This window comes from the organism of the source record quoted next, unplaced genomic scaffold (assembly GCF_019419815.1).
Source record: "Pyrus x bretschneideri cultivar Hongxiangsu unplaced genomic scaffold, Pyrus_bretschneideri_v1 Contig18, whole genome shotgun sequence".
In the NCBI taxonomy this organism is placed as follows: Eukaryota; Viridiplantae; Streptophyta; class Magnoliopsida; order Rosales; family Rosaceae; genus Pyrus; species Pyrus x bretschneideri.
The window spans coordinates 1,736,213-1,755,378 of record NW_025999479.1 but is presented as its reverse complement, the minus strand read 5'-3'; the positions used below and the strand labels follow the sequence as shown (position 1 = coordinate 1,755,378).

Genomic DNA, 19,166 nt, shown 5'->3' with positions numbered 1-19,166 from the left:
TAAAATATTGTATACATGGGCATATTTATTATATATTTAAAAATACAAAAAGGAAAAAGAGATTTTTTTTTAATTAAGGGTTTATAATATATATTTTTTTTTAATTGACGATTATCTTCATTAAGGAGGAATGACTTAGCCTTATAATTACTAGCAATAATGTGGTTTATATTCGAACCTAAGACTTCACATTGACAAGTGAAGAGGAATACCACTAGATCGTAAGTCTATAATGATTTTGAATACAATCGATATTTCTAGGTTAATTTAAACTACATATCAATGAAATTCTCTTTGTCAACTAAAAGAGAAAAAAAAAGACATTTTGTCTTCTATTACAAAATAAAATTATGAACAATAATGAAATTTTGCACAAACTAAATTTACAGATTTTTTTTTTAAAAGTATAGTTACATGTGATCCTAACAAATCTTTAATTTAGAAAATAAAAACAAAAACAAAAACTCATCCCTGTTCCATGTTATCTGTCTCTCTCTCTCTCTCTCTCTCCCCCTCTCTCCTTCTCATTTTAAAAACAAAAATAAAAAATTATCCACCTACACAAGTTGTGTGAGCTTATGCTAGTTTGATTGAAAAGAAAGAGGGTTTGAAATTTAGACGGAGTACTAGATTCTCGAAAAAGGTTCTAACCACTAAATCAATGCACTACTTGCAATGATCAATAATTATATTGAATGGAAGTAATTATTACATCAATTTACATTAAGCACGATGGAGAAAATGTTTGAATTGGGGAAGCAGTGAGTCGATGAGTAAGATTTCAACCGACGAGTTGCAAGGGTGAATGATAATTAAGTCATTGGGATATATTTATTTATTTATTAATGAGTATGTTAAAGAAAGATTAGATTAGATGGGATTAGAAAGTTTGAAAGTTGTGTGTTTTATAAGCTGTCGTCGTGTTCTCTCTCTCTCTCTCTCTCTCTCGCTAAGTCGATGATGGGACTTGCAGAGCTGAGACTGTCGACCGAGAGCAGCATCAGCAGCTAGAGCTAGGGTTTTCGATTCCAAATCCATATCAATTCAGATATTCAGTGAGTTTCTGATCTTTTTTTTTTCTTTTGTTTATGTTTTTGTGTTTTTGTGGGAAGGACGAGGGGGAACTGGGAAGAGATGATTGGTTTCCGAGAAAAAGTAGAAGAAGAAGAAAAGTAAAGCAACTAGTTTGTTTTTAGTTGTTGATGCTCATGCAAGAAGATAAAAAAAAAAAGATGTTTGGTTGACTTGGTATCGTGTCTCAAAATATATGCCGTCCTTCCTCCTCTGCCTGCTTCTTCCATCTCTTTTTTCTCTCTGTGTGTTCATATGATCAACGTTTATAACTTTTGTTGTTAATCATATTGCATAAGTCGTAACCATATATGGAAATGGAACCTGTCCACTTCAGGAGAAACCTTGTGCAGTTTCAACGCCTAATACATTTTGTATGGTATATTTTTCGACAACCTTTCGTTTTGTTTCTGTCCTTAAAAGCATGGGAAACCCTTGTTACCTTGGCAACTCCACACTTCTGATAATTTCTTCAGAAGCTAGGGGTACTTGTCTGAGCTTCCGTCCCTTCCGAGTGTAGGGATATATACGTGTTTCTCTCTAATTTTTATCAATTCTTAATGCAGTTGTTTCTTGTTTTATTGTTAACTAATTGCAGTATATTATTAGTTACGTTGGAATTCATGTACAAATAGACCTTAGATGGATATCGGTTTTGGCATATCGATAGAGATTATAGATATCTGGTTTTCCAACTTCCCTCTTGCTGAAAAATTTTGGAGGTTTTACGATCAACATGCTTTTATATATGTAAAAATATTCATTGGGTTTCTTCCATTGCCAGTTGAAGAAGCATGAATTCTCCATCCACCCAGTTTGTCACCTCAAGAAGGATGGGAGTGTTTGAGCCTATCCACCAAATAAGCATGTGGGACGAAAGCTTTAGGAGTAGCGGTAATTTTAATGCCTCAGCATCCATGATACTGGATGAAGACACAAAACTAGATAACCAGGTGAACTTTTGAAATTTATGCCTTTTGTTCTTGTTTCCTTGCGCCCGCCCACATTAGTCCGTTTTCTCAGCTGTTGTGTTATCATTGGATTTCGCTAGTCAGAGGATGCTTCTCATGGAATTCTGGGACCTTCTAGCAAGTATGATCAAGAAGCAACTAAACCTACGGACAAGGTAAGAATTCCAGAATTCTGCTTCACACTCACGGTGATCTCTTTTCTTTCTTTAACAAAGCATGCAGGTAACTGTACTGCCCACATCGCTTCTGACTCTCTGTTGATGATTCTTCTTTATGATACATAGATATTTCTTTTCGATATACGCCCACTTCTCTTTTGTGCGTTGTCACGAAATACACATGTACCTGCAATTCCTCTTTTACTGTCATGCTTGCTTTGTTAATGTTCACGATTTCGGCGATTAGTCATGACTCATGAATGGAGATTGAGACTAATGAAGTATTAGCTGAAGTAACTGTCATTTTCCTTGTTCTAGTAATTCATCTTGGTAGTTAATGCTTTCACACCAGCAGCTTATACATTAGTTCTGTGTTGAATATTTAGGTGCAAAGACGTCTTGCACAAAATCGGGAGGCTGCTCGTAAAAGCCGGATGAGAAAGAAGGTAGGAAGTGTGCTATGTATTTGAAAGGATATGATACATGCAACCAGTGATGTAATGGACTAAGTTGATGAGTTTTCCAATACAGGCCTATGTTCAGCAGTTAGAAACAAGTCGTCTGAAGCTTATTCAATTAGAGCAAGAACTTGACCGGGTGAGACAACAGGTCAGGAGAAGCTTACTTTGCTTTTATGTGATTACAATTTATTGATTGATTCCAAAGAATAACAATTGATATAACTTCTTTACTTGTAAATTATAGCAGGGCGTGTATATCGGCGGTGGATTGGATACTAATCCTCTTGGATTTTCTGGCACCATAAACTCAGGTTTATTTGTTTGTCTGCATTTTGCCATATCTTCATTGTGTTGTGTCATTACCTTTATTACGTGTTTGAAAACAATTTTTTTTGCCCCTTCACCTTTGATTTTCAAGTCCTTGTATTCTAAAATTCGAAACTCCAAGTTCTGCAGGCATAACAACATTTGAGATGGAGTATGGACACTGGGTGGAAGAACAAAATAGGCAAAGTTGTGAACTGAGAAATGCTTTGAAGGCTTGTATAAGTGATGTAGAGCTTCGGTTCCTTGTGGATAACGGCATGAGTCACTATTTTGAACTTTTCAGCATGAAATCAACTGCTGCAAAAGCTGACGTTTTCTATGTGATGTCTGGGATGTGGAAAACATCAGCTGAACGGTTTTTCTCGTGGATTGGAGGGTTTCGCCCTTCAGAGCTTCTTAAGGTAATTTATGGTTTGACAGGATTCAAAAGTGAAGATAATATATGCATTTTTGTTCTCTGGACTTCTCGGGTTGCAGTAGAACTCATAATATTAGAGTTATTCATTAAAACCAAAAAGAATCAGCAATTATAGGATGTCAGTGGATCCAGTGTTTGCCCTGTAGGATGATTGTATGTTAACTTCATCTTCGGGATTTCAGACCTCAAAATGTTAGAGGGAATTAGAAATGCACATCATGAGCATTTTAGAGGGATTTGCAAATCAATACTTGGAATGATTCATTTACAAATCATTCGTACATGTCTTTGCAAGGCTCATGACTAGTCTCTGCTAACTAAAATTTTGTGGTTCATTCGTTACTAACTTGGCCTCAATCTCTTGCGATTTGGAAATCCCTCGCCAAAACGTGGCCTTATTATTCGTTTGGCATATTTTTTCAACACTAAGTTCCAGCACTGAGTACATATATTACAGGTTCTTCAGCCTCACCTTGACCCGTTGACAGACCAACAACTTTTGGATGTTCACAACCTTAGACAATCATGTCAACAAGCAGAAGATGCTCTTTCTCAAGGTATGGATAAACTCCAGCACACTCTGGCCGAGACTGTGGCAGCTTGTCAACTGGACGAAGGCAGTTATGTCCCGCAGATGGCTAATGCAATGGAGAGATTGGAAGCTCTCGTGAGCTTTGTGACCCAGGTAATGTTATATTCCATCCGCCTGTTTCCTGTTGGAGTTTTATTATTCCATGTTTTCTGACTAAATGATCTTTTTACCCAAACAGGCTGATCATCTTCGGCGGGAGACCTTACAGCAGATGTCACGCATCCTCACAACCCGCCAGGCTGCTCGAGGCCTTGCTGCCTTGGGAGAGTACTTCCATCGCCTTCGGGCTTTGAGCTCACTCTGGGCTAATCGTCCGCGTGAGCCTGCCTAACTTTAGCATCAAGAGCATTCAAAGTGTCGAGGCTCAATATATCAACAGGATAATTACTACCAGAAAAGAAACCAGAGGTGCTTTGGGTAATGTTGTCCATATCCATACATATGTAGACATAACATAATCCAAGCTGCTGAAAATTTTCAAGCAGCATCCCATATTTTCAGAAGCTGTAAACATGGAAAGTCATTTTATCTGCAGGAAGCTTCGATGTAAATAAGTTTATTTTCGATGTCTTTGTATGTTAGAAAACGAGATTTATAGAAGTTAGGATTTGAGTCTTATCGACGGAACTGGATCATGTAACGAGGTTATCGTTCTTCTTTGATGTGTACATGACCGTTAGCGAGGTTATCGTTGTGCCTTGAACATGAACGGTATTGTTCTGGAAAGGTTTGTTAAAATAGGTCTTGATAGTACGTACTTGATTGGTATGTATAGAAGCCATTCACCTGATGATGGACATTTGTTTTCAGTGGGGATGGGATGCTCGTTTTCAGGAATGTTGTCGAAATTTTCAGACTAGTGCGGGCATCGGAAAAGAAGTTTTCTACTTGCAACTAGTGTGAGCAATCAGAGCTGTCAGCGAGCTACTGAAAACAAATTTGTGGTGTCTGGCAAAGGTGGCTGGAGATTTCAAACTTGTGATCCTTTCTCTCTTTTGTGGGATCTGGATTTTTTTATTTAAAATTAAATACAAACAGTACCTAGTAATTTCCAATCACACGATGTACCATGAATGGATAGGATCCCTAGAACCCTCACAAAGAGGATCCGGAGCGGATCCTCATCCAATTTTGTGCTTCATGACACTGAAAAAATAAAATTAAAATAAAAAGCAACAGTGGAGGGTGTTGAAAAGCACTTCCGGCTTGGTAAATATTAAACTTTCATCCTTAACAAGGAACAAACATGCACGGCCTGTTTCACTCTTGTAATGGCCTCTAGCAATGAACTAAAGGAATCCATTTTGGTGCACAAATTTGTGTCTTCGCTCCTCATACATGGATTCGTTCCATCCAACGACTTCTAGACACCTTCGACAAGAAGATCAAGCTGCTCCTTCTCGTGCTATGTGAGCACGAAAGCTTGGGATTGAACTTCACATTATTCAAAGTTTTTTACAAAGCACATTATCAGGTTGGCTCTTCGTTGATTAGCCCTCACAACTTTGACATAGAGTAGTCCAAAGCATCGACAAGGAAATCTGCAGGCATACAATTACAATCTAAGTATGTATTCCAACCATAATAATGTAACCCGAGCACAATAATTTCATCATTTATACACAGCCACACACTCACAGTTAAGCATGGACGTCAACCATTCATACAAAATTTAACAGTTGAAAACATTATGTAGGACGGTAGGAAAAGATCGGAACATCGAAGATATCCGGACTCCCGCGTTTGGCATCATGGAATCAGTTTAATAGAGAATTTAGAAAAACTCCAGCATCACACCAAAGGTGCCTTGGAATCACTCCAAGGTTTCTGTGCCTTGCACACAAGCAGGAAATCCAGAATTTCCTTTCACTAACACGTATTTTAAAAGCTTATGCAGTAGCCATTTTTATAGGCTAATTGGTACTTGAATTTGGAAAGATCCACGTTAATAATGTAAATAGAGATAACAACTCACATGGCATAGTTACACCACCACATGATGTCATGTGCTAATGAAACAAGGACATGTGGACAAAAATTTACACATTTCTTTCTTTCATTGGCACAGGATGCCACCATGGCGGTGTACCTGTGCCATACAATTCCTCAATCGAGAGACTCAAAGACGATGAATTTGCAGACTACATGCGTAAACTGCATTTGTTACTTAAGCAGAAAGACTCTCATTTGTTGAACTTTTGACTTGGCTCCTCCATCACATGTCAATCATTTAAGGACTTGCCAAAGAATAATTGTATGCATGCATGTAATATACACCATGTGTGTGTCCTAGGTTGATTAGGCTGTTCTTTCTCAGCTCATAGAATGTTTTTCAGTTACCACTAATTTATACCAATGGTAAGAGATGACAAGTACCTGCATCTTGTTTGGTAAAACACATTGGTGGCTTTATCCTAAAAACATTTCCATGTAGTCCTCCTTTCCCAACTAGAACTCCGAGCTCTTCAATCAATAACCAAACTATGATTAGCATGTAAAAAGGAATTCCATGGAGGCAAATGTAAGCAGAGGGAGATAAATGTAACTTAAATTTTGAGCTTTGAAAAATAGAACTAACAGTATGAGCAGGGAGGGTGTCTTGATACCTCTGAGTTTCTCAAACAAAATGGCGGTTTCTGCCTTTGCAGGTGTCTTCTCTTTCCTGTCAGTAACAAGTTCTATCCCCACCATTAAGCCTCGGCCTCTGACATCTCCAATGACTGAAACAGCATTTAGAGGTCAAAGTATGGCACCACACCAGGAAGGGAAGTGCCAGTTTTTTAACTCAATCAGTTGCGACTCAACTGATTCTACTAGGCTTAGTGTAGTAAGCGGGCAAATTCAAGTTGGGACATTTAAAACACTAACAGGGTTATTTAAATGATACAGAGAAACTGTTCTATAACTAAAAAGAAAGCAAAAAAAGAGATATTTAAAACCAGTCGTGCATGTAATGATTAGGCGCTCAACCATTCTCCTGAAACATCCTTCTCACAGTTCCCTTCCGTGACCAAAATATTGTAAAAGGTTCGTTGAACCAATTTGTTCTTGAAAATCTATTTGTTTGTAACAATGATTGGGCATTATGAGCAGCGTTCATAAATATGTACAACTTTTTATGGAAAAAAAAGCAAGGGGCGATTTATTCATTACCTATACCAACTATTATAAGGTTTATTTCATAACGGTCATTGCCCTTGTAGTATGGTCCCTTAGATCCGTTAAGTATTTTGTTTATTTAAATAAAAATGAAAGAGAAGAGGAAGGAGACGAATAGATAGAAGGAAATCACCCCAAGTAGCAAACCCCACCATGTGAAGCCAACACCAAAAGCGCAAATAGACAAAGCCACAAAACAGCTAGACCACAAGCACTGAGCAGGCAGACCCAAAATGACACCAACAAAATCCCCTTAGAAACACAAAGAAAACAAGCATAAAACACGGACCAAAAACACAAAAATGTAGCTGGTGGAGAAAGCATTAACCCTACACTGCTGTCACAATGAATAGGCAATAGCATGGTAGTAGACCAAAATACCAACAACCGATTAAAGTACCAAGAAACCAAGACAACAAGAAGCGCCACCTACAAAACCTCCACCATGCCACAAACATATGAACCCTGACTTGCAACAAAAAAAACCTCATTTCCATTCTTTATGCAGATATCAAATCAAAAAAAAAAAAAAAAAAAGAAACAAAAATCACCCTAGTAATTAAAACCATCAAATTTATGGCCCTTAAAGACTTAGTACGGAATGGTTTCTCTCAAAGTGGACTCATCCCACGGTGGCAGAGTCTCAGCCCATGTGAATCAACGGATGAGGGAGATGATCACGTTAGTCCTCTGAAAACATTTGGAGACAAAGAGAACTGGAGCAATCAACTCAAATTTTCAGTGGCTTCCAACCTTTGCCTCCACCCAGCCACCAACAGTATATTCCATCATTTTGGAATAATGTTGGTGGAATACCACAAGGAGCATAGGATAGCTCTGCACTCCTCGATATTTAATCTTTGCTTAAATATAAAAGTATTAAACTGGCTCAGTGAACTTCTCAATCAATAAAGGGCCATGGGATATATAAGTGCTGGAAAATTCGTATTTAAATTAAAGAGAAAGCACTGAGTTCGAGGGTATTTACTTTCATATCTTTCCTGAAGGTCTCTCAAACGCCCAAGTAAGTGAGAGCCAACATCAGCGCAATGAACTTGACGCTTCTCCTTATCAATAACTCTTAGCACTGCAAGCCCTCCAGCAGAGCACACAGGGTTTCCACCAAAGGTGTTGAATTGAATCTTTTGCGCTAGTACACTTGCTATTTCTGGTGTTGTCACCACTGCTCCCAATGGCAATCCGTTTCCAATTCCCTAGAAGTAAATTAGGAATAAATTTTGTAAATTTGTAAGTTATTTCTTTTCACAACAGCCAAAGTCATCATCTATAGAAAAGGCTGGAAATGAGAATATACATCACAACCACATAGTACTGACATACACCAAAAAACATAATCCAATCCTTTCAATAGTGAAAGACAAAATCTCAATTGAAATATAAAGACCTTTGCCATGGTAACTATATCAGGAATGACATCCTGTGTTTCAAAGCCCCAATAATGGCTTCCTGTGCGGCCAAATCCAGTTTGTACTTCATCAGCAATGCAGACACCACCAGCCTTGCGAACAATGTCATAAACCAGTTTTAAATATCCAGGGGCCAGTTCAACTGCTCCTCCAACTCCCTAAAGTTAGATAAAGCAAAAATTACTTCATTAACTATCGGCATTCTCATCACAGAGTGTTCTATGTATCAATTTTTGGCCACATTAAAAACAATAGTAAGTACTGACCTGTATTGTTTCAGATATAAACCCAGCAACTTTTCCTGAAGTTCCATAGTCAATGTGATCTTGTACATCTTTAGCATAACCTTTGGCATCAGATCCAAAGATCCCATGGTAAGGATCTGGATTTACAACGTGATGAATTTCACCCTGCAATGAGAAATCAACAATCAAGTAGATAATGCAAAGAAATTGGCATCTCTCACCAAGCGTTCGTGTATGACGGATTATGTAGTTTTAAATTGGGCAACACTGGAAAAGTAGTAGTTATCCGAATGGTGAAGATTTGGCAAGTGTATGGACTGATGAATGTACATGGCATAAGCATATGTTAGAATGAGTTATAGACAATCTAATCATTGACTAGCAAGTTTTTTCAGTCATAGGACACCATCTACAGTGAATGTGTATAACTGTTATTTGAATAAGAATGGGGAAAAAATTAAATTCAGATATAGTCTTAATAACATTTGTAGAATTTTACTTTGAGAATGTTGCGCCTCCAAAACTACAAAACATGTTAGAAAGATGAAAAAGAAAAAATCATGGATAACTCTAGGTGTACATCAAGAGACCAAATTGAACAGCATACACACCAGTCGCCGGTAACAGTTGTTGGAATACTAAGGATATACATCCAATTAAAATTTGATAAATTGGTTAACTTAACCAAACCCCTTCCCTACCTGGCTACCTCCCCGAACAAAACTTTAGTTACCCCCACCAGGTTCTACACAGAACTAATAATGGCATATCAAGTTTAGATGTATTCTAAAAAGAGCATCCCTGGTGATGGAACTTTGGAGCAATGCTGACTAGTGATTATACAAACCTGTGGAATTGGATACTTCCATGTGTTCAAAGCCGTCAAACCAATTGTATTAGAACTTCCCCCATGATATGCATTTCTCAACGAAATCATACCGAGACTACCACTGTATAGACGAGCCATCAGCATTGCTAATTCATTTGCTTCTGTCCCAGAATTCACAAAGTAAACAACCTGCATTTTACAACCGTATATCTAATTAGTAGTTGGAGACAAGAAAAAAGTGATAATGAAGCACATAAAAAGGGTAAAGCACCTACCAGAAGTTCGACGAAGATGCCAAAATGAAGTACATGTTTCCAATTATAATACAACCATAGTTAGTTATTAAACTTCGCGATGCTTGAGATGAGCGAGTAATCGAACAACAGACCTTTAAATTTCCAGGCATTTTGGAAGCTAATGCCTCAGCAAAATCAGCTATTGCGTGGTGTAAGTAAATGGTTGTGGCATGCTGCAGAAGCTTGCTCTGTTCTATAATAGCATTCAAAACATCTGGATGGCAATGTCCACAAGAAACAGTTACTATCCCGGCGAAAGCGTCAAGATACCGCCTGCCATTCTCGTCGAACAAATATTGCATCTTCCCTTCAACAATATTGAGCTGTGCAAACAATGAGAAATGGAACTAATTTCAATTCCTGAGTCAATGAATTTAAAAACCCAAAACCCAAATCCAAAATCCAAAATCCGAATCCGTAGAGAAAGAGCAAACAAACAAACAAAAATACATACAGGGTTCTGATAATAATGGAAAAGAGAAGGACCCAGAAACTTTTTTCGCTTCTGGAATACTTGATCGGCTCGAGGTCCATTGTAAGGCCGAGGCTCGTAATCAAAAGGTGGCAGCAACGGTTTACCAACACCAGTAGCAGCAGAAGAAGAAGGAGCCGTAGTAGTAGAGAGAGATGGCCTGCGATAACAATGGTGGTAGTCAGCAATCTTGGCCTTAGCTTCTCCCCTTCCTCCTAAAGCTTTGTTCAAGAGCTGCCTCCGGAACGCCATGGATGATTTGATTCGATTTGATGAGAGAGAGAGAGAGAGAGAGTGAGAGATCAAAAGGCCAGAAAATCAGAATTATATTGAGTGGGGAAAGAAAATGGAGTGGATTGACCGAGGAGGAGGGGAGGAACAAGGAACTAGATTACAAAAAAGCAGCGTCGATGTTCAGTTCAGTGCGTCTGACTCGAAAGATTCCTTCGTATATCAACGGTCTATGAGGAGAGAGAAAGAAAGGACGGTTACTCACGTCACCTACGTAATTGGGTGAGATAATACTTGCTTCCGTTTCCCGGTGAGAATCTAATTAACTGGATATCACGGTATAGTGATATTTCTGTTTACTTGCAAGTAAGAGTTTTTAATATAGATAATATCATTTGTTTAAAATAAAATAAATAAATAACTGCACAATTGACAATTATTGCCTAGTGAACAAAAATTAACCAAATGTATGTCCTCTTCTTAAATAAATTGCTTAGTGCTGATGATCCATCTTATTGTTCTATTTTCTCATCCCTATTTTGATAAAAGTCTCAATATTATGGCCAATTTATTTGACAAAGGAGAGAGAGGGTGCGGCAAGAGAGGACAAAGTTTAGGAATTTCTCTGTATGTATGAGATGTGTTATTCTCCTTACACAATGCCTTTATTTATAATAGTAAAGAGGAGAAGAATACTTGTCCTCCATAAGGAAAAGTGGGTGACAAAGTGCAAAGTCAAATTAAACGTCTACAAGACATACATCAGGGATATGACCAACTCAAGATGGGTGCCTTGTCAAATCGTCTTTAGGTAGTAAAAACCCAAACGGAAAAATGCTCCTAATTGTAGGAAAAAAGAGTACATTAAGATCAAACGAGTATACTTCAGGATACTTCCCAGCTAACAATGTTACAACTCATAAAGTTTATTCATAACAATTCCTTGAACAAGCTTCTAGAACGTCATCTTTGGCAAAGATTTGGTGCAAAAGGTCAGCCAGGTTGTCCTGGGAGCGGATTTGCTTGATTTCAATCTTCTGATGCTCTTGTTACTGATGTGAGAAAAAGAACTTAGGTGAAATGTGCTTGGTGTTGTCTCCTTTGATGTATCCATTCTTAAGCGTTTCAATATATGTTGCTTTATCTTCATAGATTGTTGTAGGGACTTCAACGACGAAAGAAGGATCGCAAGTACTTCAAATAAGTCCATAACTACTCTCAGTCAAAAGCATTCCTGAGTAGTTTCATGTAAGGTGAGTATCTTAGCATGGTTCAAAGAAGTGGCAACTGAGGTATGTTTGGTTGACCTCCAAGATATTGTAGTGCCTCAAACAGTAAAGACGTAACACGTTTAAAAGCGCACCTTGTGTGGGTCGGATAAGTAATATGCATCAGCAAAACCAACAAGGCATGAATCAACTCAAGAATTGAGGGGGGCTGCAACACCTCTCAGGGATTCGTAGAAATATAACAAACTCAAATCCGTTATACCTTTGAGGTAATGGAAGATGTTTTTAACACTTGTCCAATGTTTGCATGTGGGCGCATTGCTGTATCTTGCCAAAAAATTGACAATGAAGGAGATGTCAGGGTCTAGTGCACTTAGCTAAGTACAATAAAGTGCCTATCACACTTAGACATGGAACTTCAAGTTCCAAATTCTCTTTTTCATCTTTCTTTGGATGGAAGGAATCTCGTTTGGCATCTAGCGATTGAATGACCATAGGAGTACTCAAAGGCTTCGCTTTATTCTCATTAAAATAACGCAACACCTTCTGGGTGTAGTTCGACTAATGTACTAGGATTCCATTCGAACAATGCTCGATCTCCAGGCCGAAACCATATTAAGTTTTCTGAAAATCTTTCATCTCAAATTCTGACTTCAGGTGTGCGACAATTTTCTCAAGTTTTTCAAAAGTCCCGATGAGATTCATCTCAGATTCATCTCATCTACATAAACTACAATGATCGCAAATCCTGAATGTGACTTCTTAATGAACACGCAAGGGCATAGTTTGTTGTTCACATATCCCTGACTTATCAAATACTCACTCTGACGATTATAACACATCCAAACGGATTGCTTCAATCTATAGAGTGAACGCCTCAGCCGAATAGAAAGGGTGTTTCATGGTTTAGAATTATTTGATCTAGTCAATATAAGTCTTTCGGAAACTTTCATATAGATTTCCGTATCAAGATCCCCATAAAGATGCACTATTACCATGTCCATAAGCTGCATATCCAGTTTTTTGGAAACTAGCAAACTGATAAGATAGCGGAAAGTAATCACATCCACTATGAGCGAATACGTTTCAATTTTCATCATAATTAATCACAGGGCATTGAGAGAAGCCTTGCACCACAAGATGTGCTTTGTATCGCACTATTTCATTCCTCTTATTACACTTCCTTACAAAAACCCACTTGTAGCCAACGGGCTTAACATGTGGTGTAGGAGTTACGAGGCGTTTCGCAAGAGAATCGAGTTCGACTTAGATTGCTTGGTTCCAGTTTGACCAATCAGTTCTACAGTGACATTCTTCAATGGAACAAGGTTTAATGTCATTGCTTAGCATAATCTCAGTAACTGCTGCCTATGCTAATGCATCGCCGATTATCATCTCATTTCTACACCAAACATTATCCAAGCTAGTATAGTGGACCGAAATCTCTCGATTCTCGAGAGATGGATTTGTCTATTCCAAGGCCCTTTTATAATCTATAATATCTTCATGTGTTTGATAGAATAAGTAAGCAATGGTCAAATTCATGGTACGATTAACAGCTTGTGTTGTGGGTTTCCCCTTCTGAGGTTGTGAATCATTTAAACCAAAGGGTTTGCCAAGCTTCTAGGTAGGAGCAAAGGTTTGGTTAGCCACCAAAGTATAGAGGTCCGCCACGGGGGTGTCTCGTCCTTCCAAGAAGGAAGTTTGTCGTACATTTGGTACATCCATCTTTGTAGGCACGTTTGTAGCTGGTATATGTGATCTCTTTACTCTCGTTAGATCAATGAAAGCATATGGCATACTTTGAGCTTCGCTCTATCTAGGATGCATCGCACTTCAGTCTCAAACTAGGTGGTGTAGATATCTAAATGAGATAAAGTATGAGTCGTCCATGATAATTCACATCATTATTCAGGACTGTTGACATTTTTATCTCCCCCTAACGACTAGAAAACTATCTCATAGAAGTGACAATCTACGAAACGAGTGGTAAAGAGATTGCATGTCAAAGGTTCTAAGTAATGAATGATAAAAGGAGAATCATAATCGACATAGATTCTCATCCTTCTCTGATAACTTATTTTAGTATGTAAGGGCGGTGCAATCGGCACAAAAATCACACAACCAAAAACGTTTATCGCATGTCGGGTTTGTATCTGGTAACCAACTGAAGGGCATTATATGGTTGGGTCGCGACAAGCCTCAAATGAACCAACATAGCCGCGTGCAATATTGCATAACCCAAAGCAGCGATCAGGAGCTTGGTATGTATGACCAATGATTGAGCAATCATTTGAAAGCGCTTAATGAAAGCTTCTGTCAGGTGGTTTTGAGTATGAACATAAGGTACTAGATGTTCAACTTCAATCCCAACCGACATGCTGGATGTTCAAGTTCAGGGCGCACAACCCTGATTATCCGATCAAATCTATTCGATTGAATATTGCTAGAGGACAGTTTTCAATGTGAGTTCTCCAACATTATCCAATCGAATAAATTTGATTAGATAATCAGGGTGGTGAGCCCTGAACTTGATAACCTGAGCCAACAATTTGAAGAATACAACGTTTTTTGTAGACAATAAGCACATGTGCGGCCAACGTGTGGAAGCGTCAACCAATACCATAAAGTATCTAAATGGTTCGCAAGGTGGTTGAATTAGTCCGCCAATATCCTCCTAAATTCTTTGTAGAAAAGTAGGAGGATAAGAATGAATCTTATCATAGGAAAGTTGAAGGATGAGCTTTCTCATAAAGCAGGTTTGGCATGCTATATCCTTTTGGATCGTGCCTAAGCTTCGCGTTAGGGGATCCCCGTGTGAAGATTTGAGGATCACGCATCACAACTCGTCTAGGATGTCCTAAACGGCCACACTAAAGCAAAATTTTGTATGCAATCCTTAAGGTAGGGCCAGCCACATAGTGGCATTCAATGGGCATATGGTTGTAGTATACAATTCACTCGGGATACGCTCCATCTTCTCTAGAATACGTTTCTAGCCATATTCAGAGGAAGTGATGCACAAAAATTCAGCTCCATTTTCTACATAGGTTTCAGCGTGATAGTTATTCTCTCGAGTATCTTTAAAGCTCAACTACGTTCTTACAGAACGTGGAGCATAAAGTGTCTCTTTAATGGTCAATTTAGTGCCATTGGACAACACTATACGGGCCTGTCCGTATCCTTCGATCAAGTTGGATGGACCTGAGAGGGTGCATTCTTAGGTACGAAGTTAGTGAAATAGGTGCATTCAACGGTGTGCGTGGTTGCACTATTTGCAAGACAACTAACTTCCCTACTAGTCATATCTAGAAATAAATTAATTGAATTGTCACATACATAAAAGGTTCGTAAACATAAATTTTATTCAATTCATTATTCGAGAAAATAATCCATAAAACTTAATATCCAAAATTAAGACAAACACCAACAAAATAATCCAGACATAAAAGGAAATTGTTCAAAACTTGAACCAAAAAATAACATAGGGGTTCGCCCAACATAGGGAATTCGGCTCATGGGGTAAAATTTGGCCAAATGTGGGCCTATGACCAAGAATCTAATCTTCCATCGGGGCAACATCCTCCTGAAAGTCAGATACCTCCATCTTTGTGTTCTTTGGTTCATCTACTTGAGCAAAGTTTGATTAAAACCTCTTACGACAAGAATAATACTCAGCTACGACCATGGGAAGAGCTCGACAAACATTGGACAATGGTCCTTCGAACCACAACGGTAGTGTTGTACTTTTATGCACAAACATAAGCAAATTCTATCAAAGTACCAAATATCAACATTATATGTGAAAACTAAAAACAATCTCAAAAGAACACAAAATATTTACATGATTTGGCGTAAGGCCAACGTCCACGGGTGAAGCACGGTGAGGAATTTCACTAAACAAATAGAGATTACAAAAGAGTGTTTAACTCTTTTAACCCAAATCTCAAAAATTACCAGTATTCTTAAAATCGGCCTATGCAACCGCATAGGTGCTAGACGGTGAAGGGCCACCGTGATTCAATGCAAATCATTTCAAAAAATCGGTTTGGAGCTAGGCAGCCGCTTAGGCGGTCCTAGGTAGTTTGATTTTTTTTATTTTTTAATTAATCGTGTGCTTTTTTCTTTTTTAGTTTCATAGTGGTATACTTGTGGAAATGGTGTACCTAATTTGCAAAGGATGGACTAATTACAAGTTCATCCAATTGTGAAATGAATTAGAGCACTTTTGAAGGGATATAAAGAAAAGAAATAAACTAGATACAAAAAGGTTATATAATTTAGTCTATGTCCAATTCAATGCAAGGATCATGAATAAGAAAAATTTAGTCCATCATCCAAGAATAGTCCTAATTATGATTATATGTTTACTGTTTTTTAAATATTGAATTTGTTGGATGGATGTACTTTATTGTATTCTTCAACTTCTATTTTTGCATTTTATCATTCTTTTATTATCCATACAAGTGTATATATATAGTTTAAGTGTAAATAAGCACTTATTTACAAAATATACAATAAATTTACATAAATTCGCCTAGGCGCTAGGCCTCTGCCCACTGCCCGACTAGCACCTAGCGTTTTTTAAAACCTTGCAAATTACAAACCTTAAACCAAATGAGTAGAGAACTCAAACAAATAAAGAAGATTCTCCCAAATTGTTCTCTGACTTACAAACTGGTTCTCACCAAATTGTCGAATGAATGAGCCATGAATTTGCCACTCATGACTCCAACCAGTGACCTCCACCCAAAACCCAATTAGAGAAAACTAGCTAAACTAATGGTAAGGCACACAAAATAAACTAACCCTAAGGTCTTATTTATAGCGCATAGGACTTAGGTTACAATGAGAATACTAATCCTAATTGGAAGTAAAATCCAAATCCTAATCAAATAGGTAATTAACAAAATATCTACACCAAGCAAGGAATCCAACCAAGAAGTCAAATCCAAATTCAAATACAACACCAAACAAAATAGGTAACACAAACCTAATTTATGCATCATCCTAATTTAGAGCCGTAAATCTCATCAATCTCCACCCCGGCGAAAAATTAGCAAACTTCAAAATCAAATACAAACTTCAAATGGAATAACAAATACAAACACAAAGTGATCACCAAGTTCTTTCGAAATTGATCTCCACCACGACTCAAAAAATCCAAAAGTCTTCAAATCTTGAAATTTCCTTCTATGCCTTCTCCAACAAATCCCATTACGGAAACTAACAAATTGAGCCAAAAGTTCTATACAAAGCTTTGAACAAATGAACCAAAAAGTGCGAACACTTCAAGAAAGTCTCGAACATCAAACTCCACCTTATGACAAATGCAGAGTGAACAAACATTGCCTCAAAGACAAACAAAGGATTTGATATACAAACTCCCAAGATCATTCCTCCCATCAAATTCTTCGAATATCAAATTTCGCCAATGATACAAAAAACTTCATAATGATTGGCAAGCAAAGCCTAAGCCGAAACCTAGCTCTGATACCACTTGTACTTTTATGCACAAACGGAAGCGAATGCTAACAAAGTACCAAATATCAACATCATATGCAAAAACTAAAAACTACCTCAAAAGAACACAAGATTTACGTGGTTTAGCGTAAAGCCTACGTCCACGGGCAAAGCACGGCGAGGAATTTCACTAAACAAACAAAGATTACAAAAGAGTGTTTTAACTCTCACAACCCAAATCCCACAAATTACAAACCTTGAACCAAACAAGTAGAGAACTCAACCAAACAGAATTCTCCCAAATTGTTCTCTAACTTATAAGTTGGTTTTCACCATATTGCCGAATGAATGAGCCATGAATTTGCCACACACTCATGACTCCAAACGGTGCCCTCCACCCAAAACCCAATTTAGAGAAAACTCTCTAAACGAATGGTGTGGCACACAAAATAAACTAACCCTAAGGTTATAGTGCATAGGACTTAGGTTACAATGAGAATTCTAATCCTAATTGGAAGTAAAATCCAAATCCTAATCAAATAGGTAATTAACAAAATCTCTCCACCAAGCAAGGAATCCAACCAAGAAGTCAAATTCAAACTCAAATAGGACACCAAACAAAATAGGTAACACAAACTTAATTTCTGCATCATCCTAATTTTGAGCCGTAAATCCCAACAAGTAGCACATGTCCATATCCATGATGTCAGGTGCTTTTCCCTTATTCTTGAAGTTTGAGGCCTTAGGAGCAAGGTTCACTTCTGGGGCCTGGTTTCCTCCTTTAGGTGAGCCTTGGCTCTAGCTTCTGGCTGTGCCTACCACACTTGGAATGGCAGTTCGGGCATCAATTTTCGCTATTGTGTTCTTCAGGCGCAGCGGTCCCTCCAATAGGTCGAGCTTGATGATTCTTCATCAACAGTTGTTTCCGCTTTTCAATAAGAAGTAAAACAGTGATCAAATCTGAAAAACTTAGTGAACTTCTGAGCCCCATATTGTTGCTACAAGACAATATTGATCGCAAAGAAGGTTGAATAGGTCTTCTCCAGGAAATCCTCCTCTATCAAGTCCTCGTTATAGAACTTGAGAAGTGATTGGATCAAACAAACTTCAGAACTGTATTCATTCACAAACTTAAAGTCTTGATAGCGTAAATACTGCCAGTTGTGTCTTGCTTTAAGGGCAAGAAGATGTATCTTTGGTGATCGAAACGATCTGCCAAAGCGACCCATAAAGTTCATGTATTTTCCTCAGCAAGGTAGCATCATGAGTGTGTCTTTGAATGGTATCAAAGCCTATGACTTCATATTTGACATATTCTTTTGATTTTTGGTGGCATAGAAAATTAATTTGAAGTTTTATAGCAATAAAATTGTCTTTACTACCATTTCAACCACCATTGCTACAAACACCACTCTTACCTCAACCACCATGTCTACTATCGGTCCACCCCAACCAGCATTCAAAGCGCTGACAAGCCCCCTTCCGTTGATCTCTTCTTCCCTTCGTCCTCTCTACAAACCACATGCATGCTGACTTTGAGCCAGCCCTAAGTCGAAACCGATATCTTCTTCCCCTTTTCCGATTGAATCCTTGGTTACCAACGCCTTCGTCTGGTTGGTCCTCATCTTCGCATCCGAGATCGGTCTCGCCAGATGATCCGTCTTCTTCAGCATCGAAAAATACGCCATGTCAATGTTTGGTCATGAAGATTGGGAGGACGAGAAACAAAGGTAGTTTAGGGAAAGGGGAGGTCGAGGGTAAACGGAGTTTGGGTACTTTTTTTTTTTTTTGTCATTTTAATTGTTAACAATTAAAGA

General features: G+C 38.2%; 2 protein-coding genes across 6 annotated transcripts; one reads left to right on the top strand and one right to left on the bottom strand.

The window, feature by feature from the left end:
* Positions 1–520: 520 nt before the first annotated feature.
* LOC103928970 (transcription factor TGA4) lies at positions 521–4,751 on the top strand. Of its 4 annotated transcripts, none has more exons than XM_048581915.1 (9): positions 521–643; positions 1,856–2,024; positions 2,123–2,197; positions 2,587–2,646; positions 2,732–2,809; positions 2,906–2,972; positions 3,118–3,389; positions 3,864–4,091; positions 4,177–4,751. In XM_048581915.1, the coding sequence occupies exons 2-9, from the start codon at positions 1,866–1,868 to the stop codon at positions 4,327–4,329; spliced, it is 1,092 nt and encodes a 363-aa protein (XP_048437872.1). In that variant the 5' UTR covers positions 521–643; positions 1,856–1,865; the 3' UTR covers positions 4,330–4,751. The 4 variants fall into 4 exon arrangements, with proteins under 4 accessions (XP_048437872.1, XP_009336381.1, XP_009336382.1 ...); XM_009338106.3 differs by lacking the exon at positions 521–643 and adding an exon at positions 668–1,055; XM_009338107.3 differs by lacking the exon at positions 521–643 and adding an exon at positions 669–1,055 and having other exon boundaries at positions 2,909–2,972.
* A 433-nt stretch (positions 4,752–5,184) lies between these two features.
* Positions 5,185–10,864, bottom strand: LOC103928969 (alanine--glyoxylate aminotransferase 2 homolog 1, mitochondrial). Of its 2 annotated transcripts, XM_009338101.3 has the most exons (9): positions 10,409–10,862; positions 10,047–10,277; positions 9,677–9,847; positions 8,851–8,994; positions 8,563–8,742; positions 8,146–8,371; positions 6,605–6,718; positions 6,375–6,461; positions 5,185–5,539 (listed from the first exon to the last, which is right to left on the bottom strand). In XM_009338101.3, the coding sequence occupies exons 1-9, from the start codon at positions 10,676–10,678 to the stop codon at positions 5,496–5,498; spliced, it is 1,467 nt and encodes a 488-aa protein (XP_009336376.1). In that variant the 5' UTR covers positions 10,679–10,862; the 3' UTR covers positions 5,185–5,495. The 2 variants fall into 2 exon arrangements, with proteins under 2 accessions (XP_009336376.1, XP_048437870.1); XM_048581913.1 differs by lacking the exons at positions 5,185–5,539; positions 6,375–6,461 and having other exon boundaries at positions 6,657–8,020; positions 10,409–10,864.
* Between the last annotated feature and the right edge of the window lie 8,302 nt (positions 10,865–19,166).

What these genes read in the sequence shown, in the direction of transcription:
- LOC103928970 (XM_048581915.1), top strand. Translation starts at nt 1,866, where the DNA reads ATGAATTCTCCATCCACCCAGTTTGTCACCTCAAGAAGGATGGGAGTG. An exon ending in ACACAAAACTAGATAACCAG is followed by an intron (nt 2,025 to 2,122) that starts GTGAACTTTTGA and finishes GGATTTCGCTAG; the next exon opens with TCAGAGGATGCTTCTCATGG. An exon ending in CAACTAAACCTACGGACAAG is followed by an intron (nt 2,198 to 2,586) that starts GTAAGAATTCCA and finishes TTGAATATTTAG; the next exon opens with GTGCAAAGACGTCTTGCACA.
- LOC103928969 (XM_009338101.3), bottom strand. Translation starts at nt 10,678, where the DNA reads ATGGCGTTCCGGAGGCAGCTCTTGAACAAAGCTTTAGGAGGAAGGGGA. An exon ending in GGAAGTATCCAATTCCACAG is followed by an intron (nt 8,995 to 9,676) that starts GTTTGTATAATC and finishes TTCTCATTGCAG; the next exon opens with GGTGAAATTCATCACGTTGT. An exon ending in TTATATCTGAAACAATACAG is followed by an intron (nt 8,743 to 8,850) that starts GTCAGTACTTAC and finishes ATCTAACTTTAG; the next exon opens with GGAGTTGGAGGAGCAGTTGA.